This window comes from Loxodonta africana, chromosome 16 (genome assembly GCF_030014295.1).
Source record: "Loxodonta africana isolate mLoxAfr1 chromosome 16, mLoxAfr1.hap2, whole genome shotgun sequence".
NCBI lineage: Eukaryota > Metazoa > Chordata > Mammalia > Proboscidea > Elephantidae > Loxodonta > Loxodonta africana.
Window position 1 is genome coordinate 38,609,579 of NC_087357.1, and position 12,311 is coordinate 38,621,889.

Genomic DNA, 12,311 nt, shown 5'->3' on the forward strand with positions numbered 1-12,311 from the left:
GCTGGTGAAGGGTGTGCTGTGGTAGGAACACTAATGCACGTTGGCCAAGTAGTGGGCCATCCACTCAGTGGGTCTGCGACTTGAGATAAATGCAAGCCAAGAGGTGGTGTCCTGACCCATCCAGAGGCCCTTGGCTGCATCCACTGGAAGGGGAAAGACCAGAGAGTAGGTGAGCCCACCTGCCCAGAAATGCCCTCCCAAAGAAAGAGACCACCACCCTCCATCAGCACTGAAAACCTTTCCAGTCAGGTTTCCTGTCTCCCCAAGGTACTTAACTGAATTAGAAAAGGAAGGCAACTGCTCTCTTTTTCCCCTTGGTGTGAAATATCTGAGTCAAAATAAATCATCTTTACTTTTTTTTTTTTTTTACATCTACAGAGCTCAGCAGTCAGCCCCACTCCAGAAACTTCTTCAGAGCCTCCTGGATAGTAAGTTGCCACTTTGTTTTTATAGCTTCATGTATAAAATACCAGAAATGGAAAGAGGCTTGTGTTTTAGACCACAAGTATGTTTTATTTGTAGCAGTCCAGTGGCTTCGAATGATGTACAGTTTGGTGACAAATTGCAGTCTAATTAAAGTCTTCAGATTACTTTTCTTCTGTCCTTTCTTCCTCATCCAATTTAATTTTGTGGTGATTCATACTACATTTGATAAGTCTTTCCCTGCATTACTATCTTTACATTTAGAATGTGAGTTAATTTGTTGAGTTTAGAATTGAAACTGTAATCTTTTGCTGATTCTTGGGCGGGGGGGTGGGGTGGGAGGGATGACTGAGGCAGATGGAATCTGATGTAAAGGTTGGGGGACGGTGGGGTTGGGTCCTAGGGCTGGGCCTCATGGGAAAGATGGGGCCAAGCAGGAGGCTGACGTACCTGATTCTTTACAGAGATGTGAATGGATGTCCTTATACTGAATCTTAGGACTCTTGAGTGATAGTGTGTACACACCCCACTCACTGCATGGGTAACCACCAGCCCCTCGCTCTTCTCCCCTCCCCAAACCGCCCTGACTCCTCTACCAGATTACTTTTCTGAGTACTTTGCTGTGCAGTTCTTGTCCCAGTTCAACATTTTGGAGCACTACCGTTACCCTGGTTACGTGCCTGGTAAATGGCAAACATTTTAGCTTGTACAGATAGTCCCTAACTGAACTTCTCTATACTCAATCTCAGGTTAGTACCTCTCCTGGCACACATGTCTATTGCCATATACCTGAATTATTCTTTTGTGTTTTTATAATTGCTGATAAATTATAAACACCTCGAAGGCAAGGATTATGTCTCCACAGCTCCTGGCTCAGTCTTACATACCAGATGGATCCAGTAGATTTGGAAAAGGAGCTTGTTCTGGAAGGAGCACTTCCCTATCTTACCACCATCGTGTCTATAATCTCGTTTTGTGAATACAACAGGGGAGGGGCACAACTGTTTATTACCTGTGCTGTCTGAGTTGGGTAAATCCAAAACAAGCAGAGTTCACCTGTTCAGATAAGAAGCCTGGCTTGGTGTGAATGCTGAGTTTATGGATTTTTTGACAAGTGTTATGGTCACTTGGGCATGTCCTACCTACCTTGCCAAAGAAGGTACTTTGCAAGAGGAGTTTCACTTGAAAGTCAATCACTGGGATTTGGGTATTTCAGTGAAATAATGGAAAAATCTTAATCCTCTTAGAGTAGTAATCAAAAGCTCTAGTTAGATTTTTTATGTTAATTTACCTTCTATAAATATGTGCGCTTTATTATTACTATACCCCAGAGCATAAGAAGAAGTTGAGATGTATTAAGACGGCAGATAGAGTGAATGTTACCTGCTTTAGAGGTCAGTTTCTGCCTTGGAGAAGGCCAGGTATAAAGTCTCTTGCTCCTACCCTGGCGGTGGTGGTCAGGCCACCAATATGACAAAGACACGTCAGGCTCAGATATGGCGTCAGGACCTCCTCCCCTCTCTCCTCCCATGATGAGCTCTGGGGCTCAGCCTCTCTTTTTAAGTTATGGTAAATATCTACGTAACAAAACATTGGCCATTTCAGCATTTTTTACATGAACAATTCAGTGGCATTAATTACAGTCAATATTGTGCAACCACACCGCTATGCATTTCCAGATTTTTCTCCTACCCTTAACGGAAGTTCGATGCCCCTCTAAGCTCACTCTCTTGAAGAGTTTCAAACTGAGCTGTGCCGTCAGCTCAAAGTATGACAACAGTCACATGCCTTTTAGATCCCAGAAATGTGTTTTCAGAGGTGAAGCCAGCCAGATGACCATAGGTATCTTAGCCATCTAGTGCTGCTATAACACAAATGCCATAAGGGGATGGCTTTAACAAAGAGAAATTTATTCTCTCTCAGACTAGTAGGTTACAAGTCCAGATTCAGAGTGTCAGCTTCAGGAGTTGGCTTTCTCTCTCTGTCAGCTCTGGAGGAAGGTCTTTGTCATTAGTCCTCCTCTGGACTAGGAGCTTCTCTGTGCAGGAACCCTGGGTCCAAAGGACACACTCTGCTCCTGGCTTTGCTTTCTTGGTGGTATGAGGTCCTCATGTTTCCCTGCTTGCTTCTCTCTTTTATGTCTCAAAAGAGATTGGCTTAAGACACTATCTCATCTTGCAGCTCTCATCAGTGTAACTGCCACTGATCCATCTCATTACATCATAAAAACCAAAAACCAAACCAAACCTGTTGCCATTGAGTCAATTCCGAGAATTTCCAAGTAGTGGATTTGAACTGCTGACCTTTTGGTTAGCAGCTGTAGCTCTTAACCACTACGCCACCAGGGTTTCCCATTACATCAGAGTGATAGATTTACAACACATAGGGAAATCACATCAGATGACAAAATGGTAGACAGTTATATAGTACTGGGAATCATGACCTAGCCAAGTTGACAGATATTTTGGGGGGATACAATTCAATTCATGACACTAGGTTACCCGAGGGTAAAGGGCCTTTTCAAAGCCACGGCTCCCAGCAAACTCCCCTAGCTCCCAAAGACCGCCTGTTTGTGCTCGGCTAGTCACTTTGATTGGAAACGCTGGTGGTGTAGTGGTTAAGTGCTACGGCTGCTAACCAAAGGGTTGGCAGTTCAAATCCACCAGGCACTCCTTGGAAACTCTATGGGGCAGTTCTGCTCTGTCCTACAGGGTTGCTATAGGGTCACTATGAGTCGGAATTGACTCGACGGCACTGGGTGTGGCTTTTTTTTTTTTTTTGATTAGTCACTTCGAACATCCTGACTTCCCAGCACCCAGATGGGCTTTTTAACCAGATCTCTCTTTGTCCCTGCTGTTTTAGGACGGCTCACTACTAACCCGGAAACCCTGGTGGCTTAGTGGTTAAGAGCTACGGCTGGTAACCAAAAGGTCAGCAGTTCGAATCCACCAGGTGCTCCTTGGAAACTCTGTGGGGCAGTTCTGCTCTGTCCTGTAGGGTCGCTATGAGTCGGAATTGGCTCGACAGCAACGGATTTGTTTTTTTGGTTTAATGTTAACCCTGCTGCCCAGCCTCCCCGGCCTACCCTCCCACCCCCACCTTCCTGGAATGCACAAGGCAGAAAAGCCTGCTTCAGGTGGCCAGCTGAGTAAATTCCTAAGCTTTGGTAGATCTAATAAGATGACTATTAGAAAATAAAAAAGGCATAGTGGCAAATGAACAAAATAGACTATTAGGGTCAAAAGAGTTCAGAAGCACTTTTGGAAATGGATAGTGGTGATGGTGAACATAATTAATGCCACTGAATTGTACACTTAAAAATGGTTAAAATGGCAAATTTTTGTTAATATGTTTTATCACAATAATAAAATTATTTAGGAAAAAAAAATTCAGAAGAAAAAGCTACCACTGGCTGTTAGGTTTAGGAACACAGGTCTTGAATAAAATGATAATCTTAATGATTTATTGAGCAATTACTGTGTGCCAGGTTCTATACTTAGCACTTTATATATCTTACCTCATGTAATCCTCTCAGCATCCTAGGATTGTTATTTTTAATCTCCATGTGATTGGCAAGGAAACAGACACATAAAAGTGGCATAATTAAAGTGCCCAAGATCACACAGCTGGTACATGGCAGAGCTATATCCAGAGTAGGGGCAATGAAGTTCTAGGCCAGGGGACTGAGGTCGGCAAGAAACTCTCATCTGTACCATGCTGATTTAAATTTCAGTAATTTATAGAAGCCTTATATAAGGTTTCATGGTTTTGAGCTTTTAAAAAACAAGTTAGCAACTATTAGTAATATTTAACAGGATTGAAGGGCACTAATATAAACCGCTTAAAAGAGAAAATGGTTTCAGCCATTCTAAGTATTTATGTACATAAAGATATTTGATGTGTTAATTTACCCAGCACTTTCACTTATATCATTGAAATAATCTCCAAAAACCTGTTTTTCAGCCTTAGTCTTCCGTTCATGAAATACTTAGCAGGAATAGATGAGTTTTCCTTCTGTTGTTCTACCATTTGGGGAGTTTTCAGTAATCAAGCTTGGTTTTCTCCCAGTTTGTTTAAATGAGTAAGATATTTCCATATTTGGAATTAGTGTGGTGAAGAGCCAGCTTTAAGTGCAGTGTCTGACACATAGCAGGTACACCGTCTGTACCTGCTGGATAAATGAATGGATCTATTCATCTCGCGTTGCTAGACTCTACCTTACTTAGAACAGGCAGGCAGCTTGCAAACTGAGTCGGACCCCTTTCATTGCTGGACGGGAACGATCTGTTGGAAGAAACGTTGGCGGGACTTGACTTAATCCAAGGAATGAAGAAAGAGGAGTCACCAATGGCACAGGTCCGGAATGTTGTGGGGACTGGAGAAGTGATGGTGTAGTTTTAAATCCACTTTCATATCTTGGACAGACTGCAATTTAGAATTTATTAATTAACGTTAAAGAAAACAGGGAACAGGACGGAAGAAATTCACCTGTAATCTCAGTATCCCAATACAACTATCATTCCTTGCCCTCGAAAATTAAATGTTTTATAGTTGCCTCAAAGTGAATGTGCAGTTTTGTATTTTATTTTTATATTTCGTATTTTATTTCCCTAGTGACTACTCATTTTCATCACTGTTTAGCACAAGTCTTTGCCTAACCAAAGAGTTTTACTATATTTGACCCGCAGGTGGCAGTCAAGAACAAGCTGCTCTTTCCTAAGTGGTGATGATGGAAAAAAAAAAAACCCGTTGCCATTGAGTCGATTCTGACTCATAGCGACCCTATAGGACAGAGTAGAACTGCCCCGTAGGGTTTCCAAGGAGCGCCTGGTACATTCAAACTGCGGACCTTTTGGTTAGCAGCCGTAGCTCTTAAACAGGGTTTCCAAGTGGTGGTGATAGAACTGTGCAAAAACTAAAAAAAAAACACATTGCTGTCTAGTCGATTCCGACTAACAGTGACCCTATAGGCAGAGTAGAACTGCTCCATAGAGTTTCCAAGGAGCAGCCGGTGGATTCGGACTGCCTCCCTTTTAGTTAACAGCTGAACACTTAACCACTGCGCCAGCAGGGCCCCCTGAATAATGCCTTTTTCCCCTCAATCTAAGAACACAACGCAAATCATTACCTGAAGAACTATATGAAACATTAGACATTCTCCTGGACAAATGTGTCAGAAATCTGTGTGTATGTAGGCATTTAATTTACAGAATATTTATTCAACTGATACTTATTGAACCATAGTGCTATGCACCAGGCATGCAAAGATTAGTAACATAAACTGCCTGCCCTCAAGGGTCCAGAGTATAACTGAGGAGACAAACTTGCAAACAACTATCAAAATCCAGTGTAATTGTATTGTCAGGGACCCCAGGAGGGAGTGAGCACCTCTGTCTTGTGGGGAGGAAAGGTCAAGGAAGTCTTTAGAGGGAGCTGCTAATAAAACATGAATATAATTTAAAATTTTCATGCAGTACAAAATGTTAATGATGAAACCTTCCTCTTCAGATAGATTCCTTCTCCCTAAAGCCACAGTTAACAGCAATTACTTTCCACCTCCCCTTCCTGAACTCACCCAATGGTTCTGAAGAGTGAATTCAGTTCCCTGAGGGTAGACTTTTGTGTCTGTTTTGCTCTGCTGAATCTCCACTTAGGAGAGCAATTGACACTAGGTAGGTGCTCAATAAATATTTGTTGAGTGAATAAACGAGCAGTGAAATGACATGAGCAGATCATTTGCAGAAATATTGCTGGAAGTGCTTTGAAGGTGATTGGAGGGAGCCCAGGCTGGAGGAGTGATGGTATACATACTGCAAAGGTATGGGTGAAGTGATGAGAAAGAGACACCAGGGATACAGAGAGGGAAGGGACTGGTGTGATCTGTGTCTGGAAGAGGGGTAGACAGGACTTGGTGACTGATTAGGTTTGGGAAGCAAGGAGAGGAAGAAGGAATGACTCCCTGGGCTTTCAGCTTGGGTGATGGTAGGTGGATTTTCAGCACTGGAGAAAGAACCGAACTGGATTTAGTTTGGGACAGTTGGGTTTAAGATGCCTAAAGGACATCTAAGTGAAGAAATCTAGAAGGTGGTTGAATGTATGTGTCTGGAGCTCAACAGAAAGGTCTGTATAGAAAATGGATGTGAAGATGGGTTTCTTGGACAGTCTCAAACACTTGTTATTTCTGCAGATGAAAGAAATTCAGGCTGAGAGAAAAAGATTGTTTCCAAGTATTTTCATAGCTAATTTGCCTCACCTGATCCACATTCCTTGCTGGAGTCAAAGTGGAATCCCAGACTTCCAGTATCCCACCTCCACAGCCTGCCTGTGAGAACGGTTGGAAACGATGACCCTTACATGATTTCTCTGTTCTCTCCTTGGTCTTACTGTGAGTGTATGTTCATTGAATTCCCTTGAAACTCGGCAGCCAGCTCTGCGTCTTAGCCAGAGGGTAAATTTGCTGCCCTGGCTCAAGCCGGTCTGCTCAGAGCTGAGTTTCTGAACGTAATTTATTTTGTTAAGTAATCAGTAGCTGCTAACCCTGACTGGGCCTTCCTCATCCAGCCTGGGGTGTCAGTTTGTTTTTCTCATTCTTCTCTGACCTGCTTGGACACAGCAAAGATCCAACAATTCTATAACCTTGGGCAAATGTCTTCACCACCCTGGTCTTCAGTTTCCCTTTTTGTACAACGGGGCAAATGATGCCCACCTTTCCAACATTAGGAGAACTGATGAGGGTGCTAAATTTAAAAATATTGTTCTAGAGTTACTAGGTGTTGTTTCTAAACAAGGAGCTCTTCATTTGCAAAGTGTTCACATCTGGTAAAAGCTTGTTGGCTTTTGTATCAGAAAGAAAACAGTTGATTGTAGCTGGTCCATGCTGAGAGGCTCCCTTAGTGCTGGTTTGTTGTCCTGGTGGGGAAACAGGAAAAAATGGTGATAATGGATGGAATAAAGCCTGAGAGTAGAGTAAGGGGAGAGAGGGTGCATTCTGACAGCCCTTCTGGTAGCCAGTAAAGTAGAGGAAATGTGAGGTCAGGCAGCCAGTTATAGCCTAGAGTCATGGCGGAAGGAAGTTAAGAGGAGCTAGGGAAGATGGATAGGAATCCTGGGGGCACAAGCAGTTAAGCCCTTGGCTGCTAACTGAAGGGTTAGCAATTTGAACCTACCTTTTTTTTTTTTTTTTAGCAGCTCTTCAGGAGAAAGACCTGACAATCTGCTTCTCTAAAGATTATAGCCAAGAAAACCCTATGGGACAGTTCTACTCTGTTCTATAGGGTCACTATGAGTCAGAATTGTCTCAATGGCAATGGGGTTTTTGTTTGTTTGTTTTTGAACTTCTCCTTGGTCATGGGGAAATGTTATAAAACAATGACAGAGAATACTATCTGTAGAGTCTGACGATATGGGTCAAGTTTCAGGTCTGCCATTTTACTAACTGTGCTTTGACAAGAGATGGAATCCCTCAGTGCCTCAGTTTTCTCATCTCAAAAATGGAAAAAAATAGGATCTTTTTGTGAGGATTAGAGAGAGAATGATTGTCAAGCATTTAGTCCTGTGCCGCCCACATAAGATGTCTTGCCAAGTGGTGTGTAGGGTTGCTATTGCTGTCATTATCTGTGACCATGGGGGCTTAGGCCAGCTGTGTGAAGTACAAAAAAATTCCATCTTTGACGAGTGAGTATAAGGAAAGGTGGATGGATAGATGAGTGATGAAAATGCAGCCCAATGTTCATTGCAGAATCTAGGTGGTGGGTATATGTGTGTTCACTATTACAATTTTTATATGTATTTGAAATATTCATAATAAAATATTGGAGAAGGAATTTCATCAAGTTGTGGATCTTCAGAGGTTAAAAAAAAAAATAGTGTTGATACCAATAGACTGAAATTCAGCAGATTGAAATGCAGCCTAGCAGAAGCCTAAGTAATTGGGTGGGAAACTGGTCATTGGCTTATCTGAGAAATGTGTGTGTGTGTGTCTCAATGTGTCAGTGGCTGAGGGCATAGAAAACTGGGATTAGGAGAAGGGAAGGGCTCAACAAGTTTTCTTAATTTTTTTTTTCCATGCCCCACCTCATTCCAAAAAGGATTTGTGGTAACTTGCAAAAATATGATAAAAAATAAATGACGCCTATAAGTGAACTGTAGTTTATACTCGTAATACATGTCATAAGTTTCTGAACACATTTTGAAAGAAGTGGGTGCAGAATTTGGCTGTGTTAGTAAGAGAACATAGAATGGAAGGCTCCAGCTTCTCTTGGTCTCTGATTTTCCCAGAGGCCCAGGGCAGCTGAGCCCCTTGTTATACTGCTGATTGTCAGATGATTTTAATGCTCTATCAATCAAGTTGTTTGTGAAGAAAACGCAGGAAAATAGTCCAAGTAGTGGACTTGAGATAGCTGACCCTGGCCAGCGCCACGTCAGAGGCTCCACTCATGCCCTGGGCTGGGCCGACTTGTGTGCAGCGCCGGGCCCCCAGCCTGCCCTCCTTTCTCCCTCCCACCCTCCCCCGGCGTTGTTTCACAGAGGTGTTTTTTTACAAGCACAAATACAGTCCTCTCAATTAGAGCACTTTCCTGTTTAGACAAGTTTCCTGAGCACTCAGGGCACCAGTAGGCCCATCCTGTCTGTAGAGATCTACGTCTACATGAGAACGCCCTTTAGAAAGGGCAGTGTGTGATTAGGGGGCCAGCAAGTTGTTTTAGTCCTCAGCTGATAATGTGCTTTTGAGAAAAATGCTAACTCTTACCTTTTTTTTCCCTCCTTTTCTCTCTTTTTTGAAATTATATTGTTCATAGTATATATTCTTCCAACTTCCATGCAGTGAAGAGGGAATCAGATGGGGCCCCTGGGGATCTCACTAGCTTGGAGAATGAGAGACAGATTTATAAAAGTGTCTTGGAAGGTGGTGACATCCCTCTTCAGGGCCTGAGTGGGCTCAAGCGACCATCCAGCTCGGCTTCCACTAAAGGTAATTGAGTGACTCCTGTAGGTCTCTGTGTCCCGAACACACCTGTCACCATGGTGGTGGTAGTGGTGGTGGCTGCGGTGGGGCAGCTGCCGGCAACTGCGATAGGCTCTGACCTGTTCGGATCCTTATCCAGGCCTTTGAGTCCTCGATATCCCCTCCCCTGTTCTCTCACCGGCCATTTTTCTTTCTGGTATTAATAGTTTCCCTTCCCTTGAACCCCCAACCTTGCTGTCCCTGAAGCATCTCTCTCTCTCTCTCTCTTTTTGTTCTAATTCCCTTTTCTTAGAATTAGCTGAGCTTCAGCCTTTCCTGACTTTAGCAGGATGGCCATTTTTTTGTTGTTGCATCTTTGCACCTGCTTTGCAGCACCAGTTATTTTGCTTCCAGACATGGACTGGAAATAAAAACTAAAAAAAACCCTTAAGAAAAATGAGCATGTTCCCTCTCCCCCTTTTTTTTTTTAAGCAGCTTTCAGCTTTAACCTAATGGGTCTGTTTATTTTATTCTGCATGCTTACCAGTGGACCGTAAAGGTGGGAATGCTCACATGATTTCTTCATCTTCAGTTCCTAGCCGAACGTCTTACACTAGCAATGCTTTAGGCCCTGTGTGTAAACACAAGAAGCCCCTCTCCGCCGCGAAAGCCTGCATTTCGGAAATCCTTCCTTCCAAATTCAAACCCAGGCTCTCTGCTCCCAGCGCTCTTTTGCAGGAACAGAAAAGCATACTGTTACCTTCTGAGAAGGCTCAGAGCTATGAGAACCTTTGCGTTTCAGCTTCTTTAAATGATTCCAGAAGAGGCCTCCCCCTGCATGTGGGGGGAAGCATCGAGAATCTGCTCACACGCTCCCGGCGGGATTATGACAGCAAGTCAAGCAGCACCATGAGCCTCCAGGAGTACAGCTCCAGTGCCAGGAGGCCCTGTCCTCTCTCACGAAAGGCTGGGATGCAGTTCTCCATGTTCTACCGGGACATGCACCAGATCAACCGAGCCAGCCTCTTCCTGGGCTCCAGCTCCTCCTCGAGTGTGCGGGATCTTGCCTCCCACTTTGAAAGGAGCAGCCTGGCATTGGCCAGGGGCGATCTGGGCCCCAGCCAGGAGGGCTCAGAGCACATCCCCAAGCATACTGTCTCCTCCCGCATCACAGCTTTTGAGCAGCTGATTCAGCGGTCCCGGTCCATGCCGTCCCTGGACCTGTCCGGCAGACTGAGCAAGTCCCCCACACCTGTGCTGTCCCGGAGCGGCCTAACTTCAGCCCGCTCAGCCGAATCCCTCCTTGAGTCGACCAAGCTCCAGCCCAGGGAGATGGATGTGATGAACCCCAGTCGGGTCTACGCCTCCCCAACGTGTAGCAATATGGCGGACCCCACCCTGGGCTTCAGGGGCCTTGTACCCTCTGACCCCCTCTCAGTCTGCTCTGACGAGCTAGACCACTGTTCAAACATCTCCAGTGACAGTAGAGAGGGCAGCAGCAGCAGTGTCCATGGAGACTTCCCCAGACATCGCCTCAACAAGTGCAAGGGCACCTGCCCGGCCTCGTACACCCGCTTCACAACCATCAGGAAGCACGAGCAGCAGCAGACCTCCAGACAGCCTGACTGGCGCCCAGACCCCAGAAGCGACAAAAGCATTCTCCTCAGGAACATCTACCTAATGAGCCCCCTGCCTTTTCGGTTGAAAAAGCCCCTCCAGCACCCCTCCAGACAGTCTTCCTCTGGTGATTCCGCAGGCCCCTTGGCGTGCCAGAAGCTAGACCACCCCAGTCAACCCCTTCAGCACGAGCTCTCCTCCGGGGGGAAGCCCTCTGTTCCCAAACGCCTGTCTTCCCGGTACACCATGGAAAGGCTCAGCCAGATCTCAGAGCCCCCGCAGGAGAGACAGGCAGTGCCAGAGGACTGCCTAAAGGCCTTTAGTAATGGGAACACTGTGCCGTTCTCAGACAACGGCCTGGACAGGAACAACAACCCTCAAAGTGAACTGGGAACGTCCTGCGGAGGTGGCATTTTGTGTCTTTGACTAGTCTCACCTCATCTGTGTCTCCACTTTGCTTGCTTTCTCCCCCCTCCCTTGTGCCTTTGGTGCTCGTTTTCTGGTCTGTCCTTTGTTTTCTGTTTGTTTTGCTTGGCAATTAATCATGGCTCGTAGTGGCTGCACTTCTTTAAAAACAAAGTCCCCGTGTCATTTAGACTAACCACCAAACTGTTTTGAAAGAAAAATTGGCCGTTTAGCTCATCTGGGAAATTCAGCCATTGGAACTCTTGAGCCCCTTGCAGTTTGCACCAATCCCCAACTTTCCCCATGGTTTTTTGAGAGGCAGCCTGTCTGGGTGGCCCTGTCTGTGTGTGAGTGCACGGTTTGTCCCTGTAAGATACTGCACGCCTCTCAGTAGGACACTTTTTCAGAGAAGGACCTCTCTTTTTGCTCACCTTTTGCCTTCTGATTAGTTGTCTTTGTATTAAACTAGTTCACAAGCAGATCCAAAAGGGGGGTGGTATGTTTTCTTCAGAATTTGATTATTGATCAATAATGACTTAAAATCTTGGTATTTATAATTGGTGAAAGGTTAATAGCTGGAATTCGTTTCCCAACCTGCTTTCCTGAACTAAATCACTGCCTGTATTAATGCTGCTTTGTTGTTTTGAAGATTCAGAATCACCAAGACATTTTATACCAGCTGACTACTTGGAATCCACAGAAGAATTTATTCGAAGACGTCACGATGATAAAGAGGTAAATCACATCTTTAAAATTTCTTAGCTCTTCCTCAGCTAAAAATAGGAAGGAAGTAAACGTTCTAGGCGCCTGCCTGAGAGGGGAAATGGCTTCGCTATTAGAAGCAAAGATTGAGTCTTCATTGTGAATTGTGATATGACACAGGTTCAGTCACTCCTCTTCTGGTCTACTTACCTAAAAAATC

The 12,311-nt window shown here is 44.7% G+C and overlaps 1 protein-coding gene across 8 annotated transcripts in view; it reads left to right on the forward strand.

Moving 5' to 3' along the window:
• Nucleotides 1-12,311, forward strand: part of SORBS1 (sorbin and SH3 domain containing 1) — a 248,696-nt gene that overhangs the window by 198,584 nt on the left and 37,801 nt on the right. For 7 of the 8 annotated variants that reach the window (XM_064269549.1, XM_064269550.1, XM_023546906.2 and 4 more), the window contains 3 exons: nt 379-428; nt 9,222-9,394; nt 12,039-12,124. In XM_064269549.1, the coding sequence (XP_064125619.1) occupies nt 379-428; nt 9,222-9,394; nt 12,039-12,124 (309 nt within the window). Of the gene's footprint in view, nt 1-378; nt 429-9,221; nt 9,395-9,914; nt 11,391-12,038; nt 12,125-12,311 lie in introns of all 8 variants that reach the window. The other variant, XM_064269554.1, reaches the window with a different exon arrangement.